Below are 27,373 nucleotides of genomic sequence, written 5' to 3'. Positions count from 1 at the left end.
CTTTATGCTTGAAATAATGATGTGATGTAGGTTTTGAAGTCAATATTAAACAAGAATCACATACATTGTCTATATCTTTGTTGAATCGACATAAAATACTGATCCTAACTTTTTGATTTGATTATAAGCGGCCGGGTATCATGTCTGTATGAATTATGCTGAACTCCGGTTGCCATTTCCAATAAGCGAATGTATCAGAAAGTGATCGCAATAAACTCGTAAGTTTTATGCTACATCAAAAGCAATATTGCCACTTTGATCAATTTTGATCAAGTCTTGTCACTTGCCATATGTCTCAAGACTAGAAATATTATTTTATTATCACTACAAATTATACTATTATTTATAAGTGTATTTATTTTTTAATACACGTCGTCGTTTGTGGACGAGAGAAGCCAGGGACAGACAGAAGTGGAAATCTTTAGAGGAGGCCTTTGTCCAAGGACAAACTGTAGATTAAGGATAACAGTCGCCGGTTTAAATTTATTTTTTGCTATTTAACAATCTTAATGACAAAAAAAAGAAAAAACTTCATAAAGAAAATCTTCAGCAATAAAGGCTTTATTATTATATTATTTTTTTAACTTCTTAATTCATATTAAATTGAGTACAGTTATAATTTTTTAGGTCAATCTTCAAAAAACGACCTTGACATTTTTGTCCACGCAACAAAACCGTGCGCATGGTTTAATGTAATTGAACTTTGTTAGTAATTTAGTGTAATTATATAATTATAAAATTATTGTGTGTAAAGTGTAAAATGTTCTTGATTCATTATACAGCTTAATTAAGTTGATAATTTTAATACACTTTCAAATGCAGTATTAATATGATACATTGTGATAAAGGTATTGTGATTTTATAACATAGTAAAATACTCTTTGCGAGTATATAATAAGTGTATATAACAAGTGAAATTAATATTTGGTTCCTAAGCGTTATATACTAATATTATAATGAGGAAAGATTTAATTGTTCTTTTAATGTATTGAATAGTCTCAGAACTATTGAACCTATTTGAAAAATTATTTCATTGTTTGGGAGCTACACTTATGTACACTATACCCGGGTGACACAGGCTATACATATTTATTACTAGATTTGTTTTTTAATACCGCGCGGACGAAGTCGCGGGCAACTGCTAGTATATTATAACTTTGAAGCAAGGAAAATTACTTTAAATCTATGTTTTTACTAGAACATTTTGGCACTACGTTTTTTGGCAATATAGACAAATAAAAAAAGGCTAAACAAAACCCTAATAAAATTTGTATAAAAATTCAATATTTATAAAAGATTTCGTTCAGTCGCGTTTTCTTTTATTATTTTCATTTCTTCAAAACGTTTCGTTCGTGAGAAAATCTCATAATAGTTGTCGGGGTGTAAGATTTCCATGAATTTCCTCGAACATTAGCGCGAATTAACTTCGGCGGCAGCTACGATGCTTTTTATTAGATTTGGCTTTTTGAAATACACGATCGGTATTTAAGTTGTTAGAAAAATGATCCAAACTACGAATTATTTCGGAGTATTTCGTGTTAGAATTTTCATACTAATAGAATATTTGTTGGGATTAAATGCACAAATTTAAGATTATATCAACTACACAATTAATAAATAATGAGGTTATAATTCCCGCTCTCTCAGTTACAATATGTTTAATTTCACTATTTTTAAATGCAAAGAAGATTAATAAATTAAACTTCACACTTAATTTTTCGTGTATAAAGAAATTAAGACGGTATTTCTTATGACCTTTGTAACGATCGGCGCTACGCCGTAGACCGTAGATGCTACGCCAAGTTGTAATGAATTCTATAAAGGAGATCAACCCACGCGATGCAATATTATAACGCTTTATTGTTGAGTTTACTTACAAAGCTATCTGTTGAATAGAAGATATTTTGCTTTGTAGCTCATATCAAAACAGTAGAAGTAAAAAATGCCTCTAATTTACGTCCATTTCTTCTATGGCTCGCCATTGTACTCCGATCTCGACTGAGCATTATTTCAAAAAATATGTTGCACATATTTCTGTATTGTTCTATTATTTTAAATATAATAACGATAAATTGTAAAGAATTATTTAAGTTTTTGCTGACAACATTTATTATTTGGAGAAGTAACCTTGATATATTGATAGTCATTTTACAGTTCACTTTTACGACTTCGTAGAGATAGATCAGATCAAATGCATACCGAAATAACTGAATTCTGAGAAATGAGTTATTAAAGCTTGTGTTTATTTATTAGTGTAATTTTCCTATACTTTTATTAATGCGTGCCGTCTTTATTTGTTTGTTTATCGTTCGATCTGCGCTATTATTTTCCAATTTGCCGCGTAAAGTGTCCCACTTCGATGTATCGTGTCGCGTGACGTATAACTGCCCATTGTCACTTCGCAGCTCAATCGATGTCATATTTCCTGCATTTTTAATAAATCCTTGAAAAGTATATAATACAAAAATACTAGGTGAGTGGCTGATTTGCTAATTTTAAAGCTTATTCTGTCTCAGAAACAAAATATAGTGTCGCTAGACTTAAACTAAGGATAGTGTAATCCACACAATTATTTCTTCAATGATAAAAGGCTCTTGTCTGAATGTAATGATCTGTTTTTTGTTGTAGAGCTCACCGCCGCCGTTCAGTCCGGCGGGACGCAGTGCGGACGACGACGCCATCGTTTCCATCATAGAGTCGGCCGAGCGGTTCATATACATTGCGGTGATGGACTACGCGCCCGCACTCGTATACACGCACAAGCTCGAGTAAGATTTAAAATAAATACTCGTACCGTATACGTGGTGTAGTTTTTGTTTATTCGACTTTATGTACGATATTAAAAATGTATATTCGTTTGTGTTAAAGTTTGATGCATTTCTCTGGTCAGTGATTGGACGTTGCGCTGTGACCTCTCGGCGAGCTTTATGAGTGGCGAGTGTTGTAAAACTCAAGCGGAATTGCACTTGTAAATTTGAACTATATGACACGCCAACTACGAACCACATGTACATGACCTCTTTACCTACGAGTCCATTTGAGTTATTTAACCTGACCTATATTTATAAATCATGTTGTAGACAAAACATGTCTAAATTATTCAATGGCTCATGATAATTGAGTGTTTAAATATAACTTATTAATACAAAAGTCTTGTTATCTTTAGCTGTTCCTTTAATTATTGGAACAATGATCACTATATTATCAAATATTTTTGAAAACAGTTACTAGGCGATATAACATAAACATTTAAAAACAAATCTATTAACACATTTCATGCCTCTACGATTTTTTTAATATGAAAATGGGATTTCTCGAAGTCCTAGTTGCCTATCCAAGACAGCAGGATAAGTCAATTTGTTCTTTAGGTACTGGCCTAAGATAGACGATGCGATCCGCGCGGCGGCACTAGAGCGGCGCGTGCGCGTGCGCCTGCTCATCAGCTGGTGGTCGCACTCCTTGCCTGCGCAGGACCACTTCCTGCGCTCTCTCACCGCGCTCTCGCAAGCTTTGCCCGGAGTGGATATACAAGTGGTGGGTTCTTAGTACTTTACTTAGTACTTAGTCACAATTTACTTCTTCATTGTTTGTATTCAACGAGTTGTGTGATTAATTAACTTTTGTAACGTATTTCAGAAACGTTTTGTAGTGCCATCTACACCCGATCAGGACAAGATACCGTTCGCGCGCGTCAACCACAACAAGTACATGGTGACAGACCGCACCGCTCTCATCGGCACCTCCAACTGGTCCGGGGACTACTTTACCACCACCGCGGGCGTCTCCTTTGTCTTCCAGGACCTGGAGGAGGGAGGAGGCCCTCACAACGGCACCAAGGACATAAGGATGCAGCTGCAGGAGGTCTTCGAGAGGGACTGGACCTCGCCCTACGCCGTGCCCCTCTTGAAATTATAGCGGGACATTCCTCAAACCAAATGTCATCTTGAAAAACCTGCCAATACTTTTATGTAAATGTGTTTTATCTAATTTATTTTAATGTGTGTATGGAAAATTATGATACTTTATTTGGATTAAACAGAATTATATCTCTATCTAATCTCTATATATCATCGGCGTATATAATATGCTTTGCGTAAATAAAACATTGATTAATGTCATATAAAATATAGGATCGAGATGTGAGCCCTGGGGAACTCCTGTAGGTATATTTAAGAAATTTGAACGCTATCCTCCTATTACTACAACTTGAGACCGGTTTGTGAGATAATAATTAACCCATCTGAGCAAATCTCCATGGATACCAAGTTGCTGAAGCTTTGTGAGAAGTATGTGTGATCAAAACGATCGAATGCTTTCTCGAAATCAGTGTATATCGCATCAATTTGACCTCCACCCTCTAAAGTATAAGATTCAAAAATATTTTGTAATCTTATCTTGATAGCAAAAATATTCGATCTACACTTTTGTTTGTGGCTTTATTTTTGGGACCAAGACATGTATTGTGTGGAATTCGATCAAACAGTATATATATATAATGTTTTATTTTTCAAGGAAAACTGCGTAAGGGATAATTAAGGGGTGACCAAATAGAGCATCCATTTGTGTGTTAGACAACTACATAAATGTAATGCGACAATTTTACAATTTATTGAACTTTAATGTAATCTTAATTTGAGATAAATTAATATTTTTGGTGAAAAATATTCAATCTTTAATTTTTTTTTTAAGTAAACAGTCCTGAAATAACGATTTCTCTGTACTTTTTGAGTAACTAACCTTAATCTATGTATCTTAAATATTCTAAATATAGTATTTTTCTATTCTAAAAAGTATCTTTTAATGTTAAATTTAACTAAAAAAAATCGAAGTCTAGCTAAAAGCTGACATTGTAAATAACTATTTCTAAGGTGTGCCTTCAAATTCTGCGAGATTCAGTGCGTGATTTTAACTTTAAGTAGATTTTTATATCCTTCTAGTTGTAGATATTAATTCTATATGTCTACAGTCTGCTTTCATGTTATTGCCTTTTTTTTTCGAATAACGACATTTGTAAAGAGCATCACTTTCATCATTCTTCAAAGAAGATTCAAAGAAGGTTTTTTGTACATAACTATTAATGTAGTACTAAAGTTTTGACTAGCTTTCTGATTTTGGTATGTGATAGTCAAATTTGAAATCTTTATCTAGTAATCTATATATATAAAAGAAAGTCGTGTTAGTTACACTATTTATAACTCAAGATCGGTCGTACTGATTTAGCTGAAAATTTATGGGGAGGTAGCTTAGAACTAGGAGACGGACATAGGAACTTTTTTATCTTGTGTGCATTTTTTTTATTCCGCACGGACGGAGTCGCGGGTAAAAGCTAGTAGGATATTAAAAGCTATGTTCCTAAAGTATTTTTCTTTGTAAAATCATTTAAATGTTGATTTTTCCAACAATTATAAAATTTCTCACATATCAAATTATTAAAATCTATATTTTCGTTTATATTCCATAATGAGATAAGTACGGTTTTATATTTGCAATTTTATTGTCTAATTTGATTGCGTATTTAAATAATTTTCTAGATTTTATATAGAATTTTAATTTCATGACGTACTTAATTAGTAGTTAGAGAAGACATTACAAAATATGAACAATTTTTATTAATTTTATTTGGGGACAGATTATCGTATAAAGCCTTTTCAAAATTATATGTTAATTAGTTATAAATTATTTAATGAAAACTAAAGATATAATTTTAAAGTAACAAAGTTCATTATTAAGGATTAATTTTTATTTTACTTTGTTATATTTTTGATATATATGTTATTTAAACTATTAGTATCGGATTGGATGGATAACGTCAAATGATTTTACTTGTTTATATTTTTCGTGACCAATTTGGTACTGTAATTAAATATATTTTTTTTACCTTTTTAAAACTGATAATATTCTGTAATTTTAAAAGCAATAGTATGTATTATCTATGGTCATAGACAATACAGATGATATACTAAATTTGTTGGTGTTGTATTTATAAATAAATAATTCTTTACTTATCTCGTATTTATTTCTCGTTGGGTACTGATAGTTACCTTTTTATTTATTTCGGGTATGTGTTAAATAAATGAAACTACAAATAGCCTTTACAAAATATATTTTTAATAAAAAAAACAAGTACTTCCTTAAGATCATTAAAAATGTATTTACTTCCAACACATAAATTTTCTAAATAACGTCAACTTAACTCAGTAATTTTCAAATAATAAAAGCTTAATCATATAAAGTAGTTGACATTTTTATAAATTGATATAAATGTCAGAATTAGATGAATAACACTAACCTTGCATTTCTCAAACTAAAATCCCTATATCAAAATATCGTCATTACTGGACAAGACAGAGATAACAATGTTTTAAAAGGAGATTTTAATCTCAGAAACCCACAGTTACAGTAAAAAGCTTATCTAAACACAATTATATAAATCTTTTTAGAATCTGACTGAAAATATTGTTCAATATAATCTTGTGTGTAAAAGGGGAGAAAAACTGTCCTTTGCTAACTACAGATGTCAGCATAAACAAGTTTTTTTTTTTTTTTACATCATAAGGTGGCAAACGGCCACCTGGATTCGCCGCAATAGCGAGGCGACCGTTGCACCTAGATATTCGCAAATGCCTACGTTGCCTACCTTTAATCAACGGAGAAGGGGACGCACAGAAAGAAGATATTTCTCCTTCCTATGCGTCTCCTCTTCCGCCAAATCCACTTTCCCTTCCTATCCTTTCCTAATAAGAAAAGGATGGGAAAGGAAAGAGGACTAAAATTAGGCCAAAGTGACTTTAAAGTAAGATTATTAATTCCAATCAGTAAAATGACATTTTCAGTAATACAGGTTTTTAGTCCCAAAATAGTGATGTAGTAGAATCGAGTTTTTACATTTAAAAGTTAGTCGAGATTACATTTTTTTATATAATATATGTAATTACAATTTTTCAATTTACATCACCCCTTTTTTGTATCAGTGACAGTTGCACTTATTATTTTACTTATTGAAATTAATAATTGTACTTTAGCACTAAATATACCACAGGTATATAAAAACCACTTTATAGAAAGTACTCTGTGGACTGTAGTCATAGCAACGAATTCCGTCAAAAATCACTCAAAGAATTCAGTAATTAAGTTAAGTAAGTAATTTTTAAAGATAATTCATAAATTAATGTGGATGAATTTCGGCTTTTTGTAATTCCGATACAATTAATAAGAAATAAATTTTCATTATTAATTTTAAATCGCAAGAATGACGTATAAAAACTTTGACAGATGACAACGGACTTGACGCTGGTGCTACCTTACTTATAATTTTCAGTTTTTCTCCCAATTTCACTTCGTTAAGTCGAATTTAAGTTATGAGCGATATTTTTGTTAAATAATAACTTCATTAATCACCAAGATTAAGGATCAGTGACATAAAGAAAGACCCTCACCAGGAATTCACAAAGTGGATATCGAACTTAAATCATTGCTAATTCTCACTCTGTCTTCTTTTGACCTAAGTCAGAATTAATAATAATAATTGATCTTAAAAGTAGGTAATTTGGACATGGAGATCTGAGGTGATAGTTCATTTTGGAAAAAGGGTCACTTGTCCAAGATAATTTAACCACGTCAATAGATAATTATGTCTATTAATGTCAACAATTTTGTAATATTTGAATGTCAATTTATGTTATAAGGAATTATTAAAAATTCAGACGCACAGCGTTACATTGTCAAATCTTTTGTTAGGCGAAAAAACTATTAAATTGAAACTAATTATACATTAATATTAATCAATAAAAAAATCTATAATAAATCCTTATTAAAACTTTAAAGGGTCGATTCAACTATTTCTAAAAAAGAATCTTAAAAAGTTATATCCAGCTATTTTTTTTTAAATCCGAATACAAAAAACTATAATAATTAAACTAATATTTAAATGTGAAAGGAGCACAAAGAATCAAAAGTAATCTAGTAACAAAATTGCAATTTCTCGATCACTTATCTTATTAGATAGAAAAATTGTAAGAAAATAACGGATGAGGAAGAGTTTTGAACCACATGAGGTCATCAGAAAGTCTGATAACCAACAGAGTAGACTTCAAATATAACTTAGTATTTCCTAGAATTCAATAGAAAAATTCAAATACAACAAACATTTGTATGAATACATATTAGTTTTGTAAAAGATAATGAAATTTAAGACAAGAGAACAGTAAATTGTATGACAAAATGTTTAGGAATCTTATACATGATACATTACCTGTATACATAAGTATTACGCGTGTGTAGCGCTGTCCTCAACAAAGTCTCGTGCCTCATCCTGAGTGACACACTCAACATGAGACACTTTGTTACGAAACTTGACGCCGTAGAACTTGTGAGCGTGTTCCAGTAACTCAGGTCTGAATGTTGTCGTAATGAACTGCGCAGACGCAGACAATTCGTGGATCATGTTTGCTATCGCTTTACGATGTTGTGCGTCCAACGCCTAAAATAGTTCAAAAAATTACACGTTAGATGTATTAGTGATTGAAGCATTAGTGATTGAACAAACTACTAAAAAAATCTTAATTTTTTAAACTAGTCACTGGAATAGTTTCGGACCCATCGGGGGTCGTCTGTACGAGACAAGATGCAACCGCGATGTCCTCAAAATAAACACTCGCTTTGAATATGGACCTCAGACGGGTCCGAAATTAGTCGGTGACATCACCGTGATCACACGTGAGTTAAGACGTTCTTAATTAATTTACTAGAAAACTAGTGAAAAAACTAAAATAGCCTAATTTATTCCGGGACACATTAGATATCTTTCAATAAAAGTTTTGTCGAAAACGGTAAATCCGTTTCGGAGATTACTCGGAACGAACAGGATCTTGCGGATACATAAATAAAAATTAAAAATAATGCAATACATAGCGTAAGATTTTTTTTTTTATTACATACAAACACAAATGTTATTAATTGGAATTAATGTAATTTTTTTTTATAATTTACCTGGAATTTAAAAATAATTATAATAAGTAGCCTATGTGTTCTTCCAGATTATCTAATATATAAAATTCTCGTGTCACAGTTTTCGTTCCCGTACTCCTCCGAAACGGCTTGACCGATTCTCATGAAATTTTGTGAGCATATTCAGTAGGTCTGAGAATCGGCCAACATCTATTTTTCATAAACCCCCCCCCCCCCCCATTTTTTAACTGCGCGCGGACGGAGTCGCGGGCGACAGCTAGTATTCTATTAGGTCCTTACATATGAAATTGGCGTTTTGTATGGGAGGAACAAAAAGTCGAATATTTTTTAATATAATATATTTAATTAATCAAAGTATGAACCATTATTTTCTATGCACTTTTGCCATCTCATAGGTAGTTCATTGATCCCTTTACTAAAAAAACCAGTCGGACGGGAATCAATAAAATCTTTGAAGGCGATTTGGACTGCCCCATCGGAGTTGAATTTTTTCCCTTGCAAGAAGTTATCCAAATTTCGAAAAAAATGGTAATCTGTTGGAGCAAGGTCCGGGGAGTACGGAGGATGTCTTAGACTTTCCAATTGAAGCTCTTCTAATTTAGTAGCCGTCTGTTGCGCAGTGTGTGGTCTAGCGTTGTCGTGAAGCAGCAGTGGCGTGGAGCGATTGACCAGCCTAGGTTGTTTAGCCGCTAGCTTTTCCATCATGGTTTGCAATTGCTGACAATAGACATCAGCCGTAATAGTCTGGCCAGATTTGAGAAAACTGTAATGAACAATACCGGCACTAGTCCACCAAACGCTTACAAGTAACTTTTTTGGGGTTAATTTTCGCTTGGGGCAGGATTTGGCTGGCTGGCCAGGATCCAACCATTGCGCTGAGCGCTTCCGATTATCGTAAAGAACCCATTTTTCATCACAGGTAATGATTCGGTTTAAAATACCTTCATTATTGTGCCGGTTTAGTAATGTAACGCAACAGTCGACGCGCGTTTGCCGGTTTGCTTCAGTCAATTCGTGAGGTACCCACCTTTCAAGCTTTTTAATCTTCCCAATTTGCTTCAAGTGAATTAAAACAGTTTTATCACTAACATCGCAGCCTGCAGCTAACTCGGACGTGGTTTGCGATGGATCCGCTTCCGCAATAGCCTTCAACTCTTCATTATCAACTTGAGTCTCAGGCCGTCCACGGGGCTTGTTCTGCAGATCGAAATTTCCAGAACGAAAACGTTGGAACCAAAAACGAACTGTGTTTTCTTTTGCAACACGACCGCCATACACATCATTCACCCTTCGAGTCGTTTCCGCAGCACTAGTGCCACGGCGGAACTCGTACTCGTAAATAATGCGATATTTTAAGTTTTCCATTTTGTAAAATGAGTGACGCAAACAGAAAAAAACAGAAGAAAAAAAACAAATGAATGACGGTCATCGAACCACAAATACATGAGTCTATAGCTGTACAAATTTGAATTTGGAATTCCTTACCAAAGAGGAGAAATTCGTGATTAAAGTGGCCAGTACGAAAAACGCCAATTTCATATGTAAGGACCTAATATATCCGTTGATCAGTTCTGGAAATACCTTCATATAAACATTTAAACTTTCGCATTTATTAGTAAAATTATCAACAAACCTGATCGATTTCATCAAATAGATAGAAAGGTGCGGGATCACACTTCTGTATGGCGAAGATGAGAGCGAGTGCGACCAGAGACTTCTGACCTCCAGAGAGCTGGTTCATCTCCCGCATGTCACCCTCTCCGCCGGTGAATGACACCTTGATGCCCACACCGGTGAACTGGTCCGCGTTGGCACGCTACATGTCACATCTCTTCAATTTATATTCCACCTCTTAACATTCTTAGAGGTCAATTAGACCTCCTTAGTACAAAGGAATCGAATATACTTTTTTTTAGTACCGGAAATATATAGCTTAATGGGGGAAGGGATTGGCTCCTGAAACACAGGGCTTTGCCCTAGTTCAGGAACCAAGGCTTCCACATAATTGTGTATATGAGTGTTACAATAAAGCAGTTATTATTATTATTATCTATGCTCTATATTAGTCATTATTACTATTTTTTCTGGTAATTAAAAGAAATAACCATTTATTTATTATTTGAAAAATTAACGAAATGTCATCTAGAATATAATAAAGGAAATTTAAATTGTTTATTTTGAACATTTAAAAATATATTATCAATAATTATAACTCTATGGTTTAAAAATGTCTCGACATATTATAATTTTATCAAGTTAATTATATTTCCAAAATAAACTTTTTTAAAGTAGCTAATAATATAGAAAAAAAGCGAAGAGAATTATTCAATTGATATATAAAAATCTTATTAATTTAAAGTATTGAAGTTTTCATATATTTTGGTGGCTCGGAACATCATAAGAGTGTAACTTTGCGCTGTAAAGATATTTGAAGAGTTATACCTCAGCGAGTGCGTCGCTAACGTCGTCTGCGGCAACGCGCATGATGAGGGAGCCTCGGCCATGAGGTACCAACTTCTTGAACACCTCAGTGAAATTCTTGCTGACTTGCTTGAATGTGAACTGGATCGCCTCCAACTTGCGGTGTTCCAGTGTCTCGATCAGTTCGCGGATCTTCTCACCACTTATAACACGCATACAACATACTATCAATAGACAGGACGTTACGAAACAAATCGTATCCAGTTTCGATTGCCTAAACTTTTGTCTAAACTATAATGGTATTTTAAACCGACAAGGCTATCTGGATTGGGGGGGGGGCATCAAATTATTATTACTAATGCTCACTCACGCCCCCCTTTTCAACGTCAATAGTCAAAATATCCTCTTTGTACTGCAGTAAAAAATGACATAACAGCTGCAGCTGTTATGTATTTTTTTCTTTATCTTCTAAGTTTTATAAATATTCTGACAGAACTCACTCACAAGTCTGAACTTGTGAGTGAGTTCTGTCTGAAGATATCTGAATATCTTTGAATATATGTCCGATTATAATAAAAATATTTGAAAATTCCTCATAATGTCCACTCTATAAGTAGTGTAACTCTGAACAATTCCTTAAAAAGACCCTTCCTTCATCCCTTTCAAAAGACTTTATTCTCTTTAAAAAAGACAGAGATAGCAATAGTGGGAATAGATTAAAGTAACTTAGGAATCCCTAAGTGAATATTTCTCTTACTAAATTTACACTAAGGAATTGTCTATGTAATACTTAAAAATTAATATATCAATTATTGACTCATTCAATAAACGCAAATAAGGAAATTTAATTTAAACAAATGTCATATTGAATGAAATCTTTACATCATCAATTTTTTTTTATATAATTACGCGTACAATATTACGTTTTATGTTATTGTTTACATTTTTCAATGTTCAAACAATAAATCTGTTTGAAAACAATACGTATGTTTGTGATATCGTAATTTCATTTTAACGTATGAATTATTAATGATTTTGCGATCGTGTGTTGACGCGTCATTGAATTTCACATGGATTTCATTCACTCGTCATAAGATACAGTATACTATTGACATTTAGAATTTAAAAAAAACTATTTAAATAACATTTAAGTGTATTTTTAGAATTCGAGAATAAATGAATATTTAAGTTTATGGATTATTAAGTTAATGTGAATGTTGGATACGTTATTTGTGAATTTAAAATGGATTGCTACAAAAATATCTATTTATTTATATTAATAATTTCTCCAGTGTTTTCTAGAACATTACTATATAAAATGGATTTTAATATATTCGGTTTCGCATACAAAGTTCTGGGTGGAATATCGAATACGGTAAAATTGTTGAACAGTTTAAAAAACATATTTGAAGTTTTAGCAGAAAGTGATACAGGCCAGAGTATCTCTCAAATGAAACACGAAGATATATATCTAAATATAACGGAATTAGCAGAAAAATATAATTATAATATGGAAGTGCATACAGTTACAACCGAAGATGGTTACATTTTATCCCTTCACAGGATACCTAAAGGCAGAAATTCGACTCGAAATGATCTAGTAGTACTACTAATGCATGGTATATTAGATTCATCCGATAGTTGGATACTTCAAGGACCGAATAAATCTTTAGGTTATATTTTAGCGGAGACAGGTTTCGATGTATGGATGGGTAACGCGAGAGGTAACAAATATTCATTATCTCATATCAAATTAAAATCATCTCAAACTGAATTTTGGTCATTTACTTGGGATGAAATAGGAAAATATGATCTTTCATCAATGATAGATTATATTCTAGAAACTACTAGAATGAAGACATTATATTATATAGGACATTCTCAAGGTACGACTAGTTTTTACGTAATGCTTTCTTTAAAACCAGAATACAATGAAAAGATAAAAATGATGTTTTCTTTAGCACCTATAGCTTGGATGAGTCATGTAAAAAGTCCTATAGTAAAAATGTTCTCACCCGCGAACAAAATATTACAATATATAAATATAAATACATATTCACATAGTACGAAATATTTTAATACAGTAACTAATATCATATGTAACTTTTTACCTATCAGATGTGACAGTTTACTCAATTTGATAGTCGGATATGATTTTAAACATATAAATGGATCTATGTCATCAATAATACATGGACATATGCCGGCTGGTTCTTCAACATTACAGTTCGTACATTATGGTCAGTTGGTACAAAATGGTAGATTTTGTCGTTATGATCGAGGTGTGGAAGATAATTTAATGATCTATGGATCAAAATCACCACCGGATTATGATCTAAGTGTTATCACTGTTCCAATAGTTTTATATTACAGTGGAAATGATTGGTTGTGTGATCAACGTGATGTTGAAATATTGAAGACACATTTAAAAGTGAAGATAGATAATTATATTAAAGATTTCAATCATTTAGATTATCTGTACGCGGATGTAGCTAAAGATTTAATATATTTATCTATTATTAAACAGATTTATTATTATGAAACTAAAATATCTGTATCATTAGAAAGTGTTAAATGTCCATAATATTAAGAAAAAAAACTATATCTTTTAACATCTAGTCAAGATTTGGAAATTAGAAAATTTTGTATTTTTCAAATAAAGCGGCAACACTGTTATTAATTTTAATTAATACACTGTTTTTTTTTATAATTAGGTATATAGTTATTATCTCCATAAATTATTTTGTTAAATGCTAGTTTTTTTTATTTTTGATGAATTAATAGTTATGATGAAAAAACGGTACTCATAGTTGATTTCTGAGACTAAATACTTTATCATCTTTAAACAGAGATATTTATACAAGGATTTTGGTTTTAGAAACCAACAATTAGAAATGTAATTTTTTTTATGAAGTTAATAATTTTTAGTCTTAATTTTTTTTTTAATAATTTAAACCTTAAAAAAATGTTTGTAAATCATAGTGTTAGAATAAATTAGATAAATAAAATAAAATGTAATATAATTACCCAATATCCAACTCCTCCTTCCTCTTGTACAACTTCTCCTTTTGTTCAGAGAAACTGATGAACTGGTCCAAGGCCTTCTTGTTCACGTGATTGTATTTCTTCAGATGTTGGTTCGCTTTCTCCAGTTCTTTGAATAACTAAATATATAAATTATAATTGTGTAGTATTAAAAAAAAAAATCATAGTACACTAGTTGTCGCCCGCGACTCCGTACGTTCGGAATTTAAAAAAAAAACCTAATAGTTTATGTGTTCTTTCAGACTATGTTCTACATCTGTGACAAATTTCATCAAGATACAATGAACCGTTCTGGAGATACCTTCATACAAACATCCATCCATCCAAACATTCGCATCTTACATATATAAAAGAAAGTCGTGTTAGTTACACTATTCATAACTCAAGAACGGATGAATCGATTTGACTGAAAATTGGTGGGCAGGCAGCTTAGAACCAGGAAACGGACATAGGATAATTTTTATTCCGTTTTCTATTTTTTTATTCCGCGCGGACGGAGTCGCGGGTAAAAGCTAGTATTAAATAAAATAATTATAAGAAATGTATATTCAAGTTATATAGATAGAAACGGCTAAAACACTCACTATATAATTTAATGATAATGTCTCACGAAAGTTTGAATAATTTAAATGTATATTTGTAGTAAATGTGAGATTAATTTAAAAAAAACATTAAATTTAATGAATTTTCGCGTAAAGTTTCATCTGATTCATATACTTCATCTTTTTTCAGTCAGTATCATTCATTCAGTTCAGTTCAGTTCAGTTAATCATTCAGTGAGTGAATGATCGTTGCGTACCTGTTTGAGTGACATCTTCTGATACTTGGCGTGTAGTTCTGGTGCGTTGGAGAGTGTACCAAGTGCTGCGATCTTGTCCAGCGACTCCTGGATCTTCTCCTGCAGCAGCACCTCCTTCGAGGCCATCTTCTCCAGACCCTTAGCGTCCTCCTCCATTTTGTCTTGTGCTTCCTTCTCCTGTTATATTTATAAATGTGACAAATAACACATTTCTATGCCACCATTTCGATATAAACGGCAGAATTAACAAAATAAAGAAAAATTTTATTTTCCATTTAGACTAATTTTCTTTACCTAAAATAAAAAACAATTTATCTCACTTTTCTTTTGTAGTCTTTTTTGAAAAATCTAGACGTGAATTGAATAGTTTTTTCTTAATAATGTCTGACTAAAGTTTTAAATAACTTCAAAATCAATGATATTAAATATGAACATACTTTATTCCTCCATTTATCAAGTTCCAGTTTCAATGCCTTTTCATTTTTCACAGCCGCCTGGACTTTACGTTCTACTTCTTCCATCTCTTTGTTGATCTGCCTTATTCTCTTCTCAGCAGCCGCCAGATCAGACTTGCTGTTAGCCAGCCTCCGTTTGCGATCTTCCACAGATATCTCTTGTAACGCCTGCACTAACTCATCTTTACGTCTGTTACAGATATACATCGATAAGTTTCCACATAAATACCCTTCCCCTTCCATCTTTTTCTTGACAGAAAATTAAGAGAAGGGGAATTAGTTCAGGATTAAGCTATTATTTGTAGGATTATCGGTACTGTGAAGTCAAGGCATGTTCGGGAAAGCTAAGTATCTTAGTAATGCTTATTATCAAACGCAACTGTCCCTAGAACATTTTGCCTAGTGGCAATGCACTTCTCCCTAGAATCAATGCACTTCGCCCTAAAAGCAATGCACTTCGCCCTAGAATCAATGCACTTCGCCCTAAAAGCAATGCACTTCGCCCTAGGAGCAATGCACTTATGTGCAGACTTAGGTTATCCTCAATGGGTGAGATACCTGATGAGATTGTTGGTGAGCAAGTTCTCGAGCTTGTTCTTGTTGGCCTCGAGGTTCATACGCTGACTGAACGCCTCCTTGTTCTCTTGCGTGAGACGACGTATCGCATCGTTCAGCTCGTCCACCTTACCCTGGTCAGCTGTCGACAGTTGCTCCATCAACTCCTGTGTAAATATGACGTTTATTTTATTTGCTTATGTTGAAAATAAATCTTAGTTTAAAAAAAACTATGAACTAAATAAAGCACAGATACCATCTTTATAACAAACCCTCTGTTACAAAAATGGATGGAGAAAGGTACAGGTACTACAAATGGCTTATTATTGACCATTCCAATTCTTTTGGCGGCCGATCTTGAGCTCTTTGCTATATCTAAAGTTGTATATACAATATATGACCTGATGCAGCTCAGACTCCAGACCCTCTTTAGTGGCCTGCATGGCTTCTAGACTGGAGCGGCACTGCGCCAGAGAGCGCTCCTTGGGTCCACGGAACCGCTCGATGGACGCCAGTTCTTCCTTCATCAGGCGGATATCAGCCTTTACTTTGTCAAAGATGTCTCTGTAACATTACATCATTTAACTGCCGCACTCAGAGACATTAATTGAGCACTAAGAAACCTGACCTGAGTAGGACCTGGATAAGCAAGTAACCTCTGCAATCGAGCCAGACAATTCTAGTCTACACGAATGACCTCCATAAGAGAGAAACTCAGGTTAGAGTGTATAAGTGACAAAAACATCTTGGATTCTCGCTTATCCATATTCGATTGTATCAGGAAAAATTACTATTGACTTAGCCAAGTTAGCGCAATGTAGATTTAAAGTGTAACAATATAGATTTAAAGTGTAAGTGTTAAAGTGTAAGTGCTTAGAAAGTGTAACATCCACGGTACATCCATCCTGTTTTAGTTTGTACGGTATTCAGTATACTGACTTGGCTTTCCCCTGCTTGGTCTCCGTCCTCTGCATCTCGGAGACTATGGTATTGATGGTGGTCTCGGTGCTGGCGAGCTCCTGCCGCAGCGCACTCAGCTCGCTCTCCAGGGTACCTATCTGTTCCATCAGCTCTGAACGCGTCTTCTGCATCTCCAGCCGAGACCGGGACTGGTTGAAGTAGCCACCGGTCAGTGAACCTTTTGATGACACCTAGAATAATGAAGTTTGTAAGAACTTACTATAATCAACACTAAGGGACTGATTATGTAACGATTAAACGACTCTGAATGCGGCAGAGGATGATGATTTAATTTAATTTGATTTTTTTATGAAAGAGCATATATCTTACTAATATTATAAATGCGACTGTTTGGATGGATGGATCTTTGTTAAAAGGCATATCCAGAACGGCTCAAAGGACTTCGATGAAATTTGGCCTAGACTTATATCATAGTATGGAAAAACACATAGGCCACTTATTAAGTTTTATTTAATTCCGCGCAGACTAAGTCGCGGACAACAGCTAGTTTAAAGTTATTTACTAATTTACTAACATATTTCATTTAACCTTTCCAACTAAGATCGAGAACAGTCGAAAGATGGATTCGAACCCACAACACACATCGTGATTTTTTACATATTAGCAAGCGGCCACATGAATTCGCCGAAATGACGAAGCGACCGCTGCCCATAGACATTCGCAATTGCAGATGCGTTGCCTACCCCCAATAGACGAAGGAGGAGACGCACAAAAAGAGAATATTTAAACTTCCTATGCCTCCTTCTCCATCAAATCCACCTCCCCTTCCTATCCTTTCCCTATAAGAAAAGGGTTGATGAGATTAATGTACCTGATCTCCCTCGAGGGTGACACAGTCGAGGTGGAACTGCTTGCCGAGCTCGGTGGCACACTCCAGGTTCCTGCAGATGAGCGTCTTCCCGAATATGTACTTCATCGCCTTCGCATACTTCGGGTCGTATTTTAATTTCTGCACCATCGCGATCGCATTCTGAAATATATTATTTACTAAGGAAAAATGTATATTTAATCTATATATATAAAAGAAAGTCGTGTTAGTTACACTATTTATAACTCAAGATCGGTCTAATTGATTTAGCTGAAAATTTATGGGGAGGTAGCTTAGAACTAGGAGACGGATATAGGAACTTTTTTTTTATCTTGTGTGCATTTTTATTATTCCGGAATCGGAATCTTTGCACATAAAATCAACCATAAAAAATTAAAAAACTCAATTCTATGAACTATTCCACTCTGTAATCTAATACATGATGAAATTTCATCTAGATCCGTTTAGGCGTTCTAGAGTTATAGGGTAACATACATCCATACATTTATCCCTCCATCCATACATCTATATTTTCGAATGTATAAAATTGGTAAGAAAATAGATGCTTACATTGTCATTGGGATAAATCATGTCCCGCACTTGAAGTCTGTTAAGCGGCATGAAGGTGACCTCTCCGGGCAGACTCTGCCGGTTCATCTCCTTCAGGATCTTGGTGCCCACCGTGTCTGACTCCACAATGTGGTGGAATAGTCTGTTACCTGCTGTCACCTGAACATACATTATTTATTATTTTACCATTGTCTTTTGGAAGTCTTTTTCTAGATGCTTAGTTTTCAAATAATAAGAGTCAAACGAAAAAAAATAAAAATGAAATGCGAAAAATATCTAAAAAATAGAAAATTACATACATTAATAAAAAACAAGAGATCGACACAAATTTTTAAGACGCGAAATAAAATTGCTTAACATAAGACTAGCTGAAAATATTTTAATATATAAATTACCTCAACATTCTATCATTACCTCAACCGCAGTGTAAATAGTTTTCTCACAAGTGAAGTTTTCAATAACCGGTCCGTAGTACTGAGTGGCTATTTTTGCCCACTCTCCTCCCCTCTCTTGGAATGTCTCTAACACTTTACGTACACTGTCACGTCCGTTTAAAATAGGCTAAAAAATGACAACATTCTTAAAAACTAGAAGAAAAAAAATTTCAGTTACAACTTATTATATAACACATCTGATATTAACTCAACCTGCAAGTTTACATAGTATTTTAAAATCCTAGTAGCATTGTATGTGTTAATTAAATACATACCTTTCCAGCCATAGATCTAAGTGCTTGGTCCGCTTTAGCTAAGTCATCTTTCAGCGATGACAAGTTTTGTGTCAATGTCGTTTCCTTACGCCAAAGTTCACTGAAATTTATAAATAAACATTACAGAATCTCAAATATAAAACTAGAATAGTTACCAACTACAACACCTTTTATTTTTTTTAAGATATGATAGCAAAAGTTTGATTTTTTTATAGCAGCATATAATACATCATGTATTTTTAATATTTTATGTCCTATTTTATATATTTAATTTTTTATTTATTGTCCTATTATATGTTTATTTTGTTAACCTAGACCTAGCAAAAATATTGTGATATTAGATTAAAGATTTAATGTAAGTTTACAATAAACAAAGAAATAAAGACAAACCCACACCCCAGGTCCCTCACCAAAAATATGTTAGGGGGAACGAGAGGGTGGCATAGGGCTAAAAAAAATACATCATGTATTTGCGTTGCTAATTGCTAAAAACTAATTTTTTAAATTATTGTCTAGCTATCCAAAAAGATAGATTTGTTCTAGATAATATCCGGAACGGCTTGACCTTAACAGGGAGGTAGCTGATGTACGCGGGCTATTTTTTTCTACACTGATGAAGTTAAAAGTGTTGAATTAGGTGGAAATTAATTAATAATTTCCTTTGAAATATTATTAAGTAACATTTAGCGTAATTAATAACAAGATTATATTTAAGATAGACTTACTTTCTAGTACTTTGCTCTTGATCCTTTCTCTTCTTGCACTCGTAGTACTGCTTGTTGTGCTCATCAATGGCTATTCTTTGTCTCTCCATCTCCTTCGTAGTCTCTTCTATTCTCTTCTGTAACTCTGTCAATTTTGTTGCGTCACGACGTAAATCTTCTTTAAGTTTATTCTCATGGTCTTTCTTATCCTTTATTTGCTTGTTTAGGGATCTGAAATTTTTTGTTAATTTTATAAACATAGAAAGTAATAAAATAGAGGCTCACAACGTAATTTTTCCTGTACTAGGTGAAGTTTATTTTAGTGTGTATCCTATGACAATATTTTGGGTATGGCACTGATCATAAAAAAAATGTGGATTAATATAATATGAGATGTGAATGCTTCGGAATGTTCCCAATAATAACAAAGTTGAATTAATTTGATGGCATGTCTATACCTTCATTAAACATTTCTTTAATACACTATCTTTTCATTCAAATTACTATTATATAAATAAAATTTTAACAATGTTAAATATAAATAACATACTTTAATTCCTTCTCTATCCATCTATCCCTATCCTGTTTAGAGGTAAACTGCGTTCCCCTGCCCTGCTTGGCGTACAGCTCCTGTCTCTTCTGCTGGTTGAGAGCCAGAGCCCGCGTGCACTCTTCCTCACGAGCTTTCATCTCCTCGTACTTCGGCTTCAACTCTTCCAGTTCTCTTTCCTTCTCCGCTATCTGTTGTCTCAATCTCTCCAATTCTGCTTCCGCTCTTTCCTTAACATTAAAAAGAGTTCTTTAGTCTAGATTTATTATTTATTTAGTAGTAGTAGTAGAATATTTTTTTTAAGTCTTTAAATATTTTTTTTACCGTAAAACTGATGTAATGTCTCATTCATGACTTATCCTAAAAGACTATTAAATTATTATTCATCTTATATCATAATTATTATATTAATTACTCCATTTATTTATTTATTTTGGCATACACGGAAAATAAATAAAAAAAATTGATAAATTTTTAAATTACGTTACTAATTAAAGTAAAAATAAATCAACATTAACCTTGGATTTGTTGTCTCCGTCCACATCATCGGTGAGATCTTTGATGCCAAGCTCCAGTTTTGTCTTCTCGCGCAGCAGCTGCTGCTGCTCCGTCGACAGGATATCCTTCTCTTCTCTAGCAGCTGCTACATCCTTTCGAGCTTCTTTTAGTTTTCTATGAGTATCAAAGAATAAAAAATAAACTAATTTCCACTTTTTAAAAATAATATGTGCTTAGCCAAAAATACTTTAATAAAAGTTTTTTTTCTTGAGATTTTTGGATGTCTTATGTATTAATAAGTATATTATAATATACCTGTTGGCCTCCCTCACATGGTCCTGCGCCTCTCTAACTAAGTCTGCATAATGTTGTTGCTCTTTGCCGCTGTTTGAGCGCATCTTTTCCAACTATAATAAACATTACTATTATATTTTCTTAATGGATATATAAATAACTTTTTTTTAATTTCTGAAAGTCATAACTACATTTTAAATAACAACATATTATTTTTTTTATGTATTACTGTATTACGGTTGTTTTTATGACATTTATTACCTCCTCCAGCTTCCGTTTGTTCTCGCGATGTTCAGTGTCGTGTATAATAAATTCGAGCACTCGCCGAGCTCTGTCCCACTTCTGATACTCCTTCAACTCTTCTTTTTCCTCTTCAAGAGTTTTCAAACGTTCCTCTATTGTTTGCAGAAACTCGTTGATTTTTTCCACCTAAAAAAGAATTTAGTTACTCATTTAGCAATAATTCCTAAATAATTTATGGGGCTATAAAAATTAGCTGTTTTGAAACAGAATAAAAGACCGAGTATAGGTCGCTCCGCCAGTAGACTAGTATTAAAAAACAATTTTTAATACTAGCCTACTTAATTTCTCCTTGTGTCTGAATGTTCTATTATTTCTTATCTGTTGTGCTGTTCAGCTGAGAAACACACACTATGTATATCTTACTAATATTATAAATGCGAACGTTTATATGGATGGATGGATGGGTGTTTGTTTGAAGGTATCTCCGGAACGGCTTAACAGATCTTGATGAAATTTGACACAGATGTAGAACATAATCTGGAAGAACACATAGACTACTTAGTAAGTTTTTTTTAAATTTCGCGCGGACGGAATCGCGGGCGATAGCTAGTTTTCATCATAATTACAAATTAATATATTTTTCTTAAGGTTAATTCATTTAATTGTGATGAATGAATATTAAGAAGTACCTTAAAGAAAAGTTGTTAACTTTAGTTCACATTACCTTTCCAACAGTTTCTTTAAGAATAGTAACGGATTCTTCTCTGCGCTCATCATAAACTCTTGTCCCAGCCACCTCTCTGAGAAGCTTCAGTCTGTGGGAATCCGGTGCTATGGCCATCTGGTTGATCTGTTCACAGTAGTTAATAAATTTTACTGTCAAATTTAGTACTTGTTATTTAAAAACATCATACTAATATTATAAATGCAAATGTTTAAATGGATGGATGTTTGTTTAAAGGTATCTCCGGAACGGCTGAACAGTCTGGAAGAACACATAGGCTAGGCTTATTACTTTTTTTTTATTCCGCGCGGATGGAGTCGTGGGCAGCAACTAGTTAATTTATATTTTTGCTATTAATATACTCTATAACTATGTAACTATGTTGAGATAGTTATTTCTTTTAAAGTGGGACAACTTACCTTTCCTTGCTTAACAATGTAATATGGATTTGAATTAGATAATCCAGCGCTTTCTAAAAGATTTAGAACCTCTGATCGGGGTACAACTTTTTTGTTTAGAAAGAATTGATCTTTCTTTGATCCAATTACTCTTCTTAGGAATATTTCATCTTTTTCAATCTATAAAACAACGAAACAAGATTATAAATTTACAGTAATTTATTTTTCCTATGACCAATAAAATGTCTTAATAAAAATACTTTACCGGTATTCTGTGATCGGAGTTATCAAATATGATTTCAACAAATGCTGATATGACCCTTGGTCCAGTGCCTTCATGAAGCAAAGCCAGTCGCTGCTCTGGTCTGAGATGTGAGAACTCATCGCTGAGCACAAATTGTATAGCTGAAATACATTTTATTGTATGATATTTTACATCTTATATTAGTTATATGGAAGAGTAGTAGTGGTTAGTACATACAGTGCCTACTCATTTATCTATTATCATCTCCGTTGCTTTATCCCACTCAAGCAGAATCAGTGCAAGAGGTCTTAAACCTTAATTTTATTTTTTAATTTATGTTCTACATGTTTATAAATAATATTTCTTTAAAGAAAAAACTGACTGAAATATCAATGCATCCTAATATGACTTGTTTTTATGGTAATTTTTGATATTTTGTAAATATCTATATCTATAGTCAACTACTCATATGCAGTTTTTATTTTCAGACGTAGCTTAACCTTGCTGTAAAAATGCTTTATTGCTTTATAACAGTAAATTTATTGAATAACAATGTTTACTAACCATGAAAGAAATTACTCTTTCCGGATCCATTCCGTCCTACAACCACATTATGTCTTTTATCAAAGGGTTCAACAACAATTTGTTCTCGGTAACTCTTGAACCCTTGTATAATAACCTGTAAACAATAACATTAAACTTCAAAATTAAACAAATAAAATTTTAACACCATCAGCATACTATGTTGCAATATAACATTACCTGTTTAATGTGCATGTTTAAAAATGTCCAATTGTTAATCTCTCATTAGGTTATTAAAATTTCAGGAAACATTGGATTAACAGCTTACTCATAAAATTATATTGCTGAAATTTTTATTACAAAACATACAAAAACTTAGAAACTAGACGGATGTCACTGTCAAAACATGGCGCGCAGAGAATGAATTTGTCTATGATGCGCGCGCTTTACGCGTTACCAAAGAGTACGCATTGTTGAATTGGATACGTTCGAAATAAACATTTAGGTAGATACAGGTATAGCCACATCAAGAAAATAGAAAAACTTGCTATTTTGTGAAAAAACAATCGTTCATATAATGTTCATATAATAGAACAGGCATTTTTTAAAATGCACAGCTCTCAGTTTTGTCTACACAAATGCCTCTACGTTTTGTAGCGAGCTTTACCTTCGATTTATTTGTAAGCTCATCAAAAATATCCTTGTAACCGGATTTTAAAAACTTGTGATTCCGTTCCTACCAACCAACTGTACCTAAATTTGTTAAGGGAGTAATAAATATTGGCGTATTTTTGCCACTCAAAGGCACTTTATACGTCAATGGCCTTGAGTAAATCCTTTTTATATTAAGTTTAACGTATTTTCAAATAGTATACAATTTTTCGTTGATTATTCCAATCAAAATCAAAGTCTATGTGGTTTTTATAAGATTTAAAAGATTTGTTAGAATTAGAAATTAAAAGCGGGTTCTAATTGTCTTAATAAACATTAAAAAAAATATATAAAATATGGACAAGTTTTTTAAACCCGATTTTCAAGAGACGAATATTATATTAGGCCAATAAATCACGGATATAGTCACTAGGTTCATCATCAGCATCATCATCAACAGCATAAATCTGCTCACGGCTGGGCATAGGCCTTTCCCACTAGGTTCAATTACCTTAAAATAATTCTTATGTACGTGCCTCATTAGAGATTACGAAGTCATGTTATTTATATTAAACTAACTGTCGCCCGCGCGGAAATAAAAAAAAATCCTAATAAGTACCCTATGTGTTCCGAATGTCATCGAGACCCCGTTCTGGAGATACTTTCAAACAAACATCCATCATTTCATCCAAGATGGATGCTTTCGCTTTTATATTAAAAGTAATTAGGATAACATTACCACAGTGTTTAAAGGCTTCCCAAATGCTTATTGATCTAATCTAAATATCATCTCATGTGATAAAACAATTTATTGGCCTGACGTGTTTGGGAGAAAATTATAATATGAGTTTATCAATTACGGCAGTAGAAATAGAATCAACAGTAAATGATGAATCAATCGATAATGATAGAAAAACTGACATGAAATATTGTTCAGACAATAGCTTATTTCCAAAAAAATCCTGTTATAGATTAAAATAATATTTTTGTATAGCACAACTGAGAAAATATAAAAACTAAAAATATTGACATTTCCTTGTTTAAAAATTTGCATGCTTTACATGTGCTAACTTCTTTAATAGCAAAGAGAATAACAATGTTTATTGCGCATACTTAGACATGTTTTATACTAGCTCAGCAAAATTCGTTCAAAAAACTTAGAACACCAAACATTTTTTTTACATTTAATATTATGTTGTCGTCGGAACTAAAGACATGTATCAAATCAACATTCTCTACCTTCAAGGGTTCATAATAAATAGGGGATGAAAGTTTGTATCGGAATATGTAAGGTTTATGTGAACGTTATGTAAAATTTTATATGTTTTGTTGTAATATTTTATGACTAAGTAAAAAAATAACAAGATAATCACGCCCGTATGAGTTACGGGGGTGGGTAGGTAGTCCTGACGTATGACGTATAATACGTCGGTTAGGTCAAATAATTAGCCTAAATAATTAAAATTGTACCAGAAGACAGTACGTCAGGCGATGAAGTCGCGGGCACAGCTAGTCTAATATTCTAAATGCGAATGTTATATGGATGGATGGATGTTTCTTTGAAGGTATCTCCGAAACGGCATTTTTGTACAACGGCTCTTGGTGAAAATTTCGCATAGAACTTAGTCTGGAAGAACACATAGGGTACTTACTAGTTTTTTTTTAAATCGGACGGAGTCGCAGGCAACAACTACTATGATAAAAATTAATGTAACTTCAGTGGAAATCTTTCAGATTGTTATTATTTTTTTCAATATTGTTTGTGACAGTCTCATGTGATTTGACGTAACATGTGTTAATTATTATTCGAAGTGCTTCTTTTGTGTCAATTTGTTAACTAAATATCATTGTCAATAAAGTTCAAAATCTTGGTGATATCTTATATCCGTTGTTTCTAACTGCCAGAACACAATTCCGGAAACATGTTACCTCAGGTTTTTTCATTTAGAATGAAAATTATGACAATACTCGTATATTATTAGCGTTTTGCTAGTTGAAACCCACAATACGGCTACTTCACAGGATGTCTTCCTACAAATATATGACAAATGTATACTACACTAGGGAGAGTTTTTTTAAACATAATAATTATGTTTAATAGGTATAATATAAAATGTGTATTCAGATTATCTATATATATAAAAGAAAGTCGTGTTAGTTACACTATTTATAACTCAAGAACGGCTCAATGGATTTGACTGAAAATTGGTAGGCAGGTAGCTTAGAACCAGCAAACGGACATAGGATAATTTTTACCCCGTTTTCTTTTTTTTTTTTATTCCGCGCGGACGGAGTCGCGGGAAAAAGCTAGTTAACAATAAAATAGATTCAAAATATAACGGTTGCCACATTTTGCATCTTAAATGCATAATTTTACTTTAGAATAGCTTTAGCTAAACTTCTACTACTGTGTTATTACGCGATAAGGACAAGTACATTAATGTGAATAAATAAATAAAAAAAACAACATTTTCACATTTCTCTCTCAAAGAATCTCTTCTATCGAAATTATAGTAGCACAACTTTACGAAAGCTTTAATTTTTCGGTTGAATTATAGCCGTTTTAGTTAACTTTTGTTAATTTAATTACCTCAACCAAAGATCATACCTTTTTTTTTTTATGTTGGGAAATGCGTTTGCGCATCCCTCCCGTTTCCAGGAGGGTATGTGGGACTCGCCAGCCACGAGATGGGATGTGACCGAATACCCACTAAAACCCAACGATGCTCTTCACGTCGCCTAGTGACTGGGTCGCGGGAACACTTGCGCAATCGTCCGCAACCCAGCCAGCGCCGTCCGCCAAGGCGGATTCGTCTTATTTTGGGACGAGGAGTCCCTCCACCTTACAGTGAGATGCACCCGGAACATCGAGGTGCGTCTCCCATCTCATTGATAGGTGGCGATGGAACCAAAGATCATACCTGTGTCAAGGTATTTAAAATTGGACGCAAGATTTTAACAATATGTATGTAGTAACAGTATGAAATTATATACTGTATCTATTAATATTAACCTTCTGCCAACCTCCTAACGAATATCAGACATCGACATCGTCTCTATACAAATAAATATATGTTTGTTTTTAAAAGACCGTGCGAAATCTCTGGAAAAAATTTATGTCCGTTTTGTCACATTTTATTAGTGTAATTTAAAAATAATTCTTCGAATAGTAGTTTAGAAACAATCATTAATTATATATGTAAATCTCCGAACTCTTCGCTTATCGTACGCGCAC

General features: G+C 33.2%; 2 protein-coding genes across 4 annotated transcripts in view; one reads left to right on the top strand and one right to left on the bottom strand.

Annotated features, from left to right (window-relative positions):
• Positions 1-4,623, top strand: part of LOC106711343 (5'-3' exonuclease PLD3-like) — a 28,531-nt gene extending 23,908 nt beyond the window's left edge. For all 3 annotated transcript variants that reach the window (XM_045679933.1, XM_045679935.1, XM_045679934.1), the window contains exons 9-11: positions 2,629-2,768; positions 3,369-3,534; positions 3,637-4,623. In XM_045679933.1, coding sequence (XP_045535889.1) covers positions 2,629-2,768; positions 3,369-3,534; positions 3,637-3,915 — 585 coding nt within the window. In that variant the 3' untranslated portion in view covers positions 3,916-4,623. The remainder of the gene's footprint in view (positions 1-2,628; positions 2,769-3,368; positions 3,535-3,636) is intronic.
• A 3,634-nt stretch (positions 4,624-8,257) lies between these two features.
• On the bottom strand, positions 8,258-23,892 carry LOC106711346 (structural maintenance of chromosomes protein 3). The gene is made up of 23 exons (XM_045680050.1): positions 23,728-23,892; positions 23,530-23,644; positions 22,987-23,126; positions 22,743-22,901; positions 22,324-22,449; positions 21,618-21,785; positions 21,378-21,469; positions 21,083-21,236; positions 20,565-20,794; positions 20,036-20,245; positions 19,311-19,410; positions 19,016-19,162; positions 18,602-18,760; positions 18,035-18,193; positions 17,182-17,393; positions 16,644-16,806; positions 16,246-16,409; positions 15,670-15,877; positions 15,233-15,409; positions 14,416-14,552; positions 11,410-11,590; positions 10,601-10,783; positions 8,258-8,479 (listed from the first exon to the last, which is right to left on the bottom strand). The coding sequence occupies exons 1-23, from the start codon at positions 23,740-23,742 to the stop codon at positions 8,267-8,269; spliced, it is 3,612 nt and encodes a 1,203-aa protein (XP_045536006.1). The 5' UTR covers positions 23,743-23,892; the 3' UTR covers positions 8,258-8,266.
• Positions 23,893-27,373: the final 3,481 nt, after the last annotated feature.

The sequence above is a fragment of the Papilio machaon genome, chromosome 11, assembly GCF_912999745.1.
Source record: "Papilio machaon chromosome 11, ilPapMach1.1, whole genome shotgun sequence".
Taxonomy (NCBI): Eukaryota; Metazoa; Arthropoda; class Insecta; order Lepidoptera; family Papilionidae; genus Papilio; species Papilio machaon.
Note: the sequence above shows the minus strand (reverse complement) of the source record. Positions and strands in the feature narration are given on the sequence as shown.

Excerpts from the sequence above, each read along its gene's own strand:
- LOC106711346 (XM_045680050.1), bottom strand. Across the intron at positions 14,553-15,232 it reads AGAAGATGTCACTCAAACAG|TTATTCAAAGAACTGGAGAA; the intron begins GTACGCAACGAT and ends TTATATATTTAG. Across the intron at positions 10,784-11,409 it reads TTAGCGACGCACTCGCTGAG|CGTGCCAACGCGGACCAGTT; the intron begins GTATAACTCTTC and ends TGTGACATGTAG.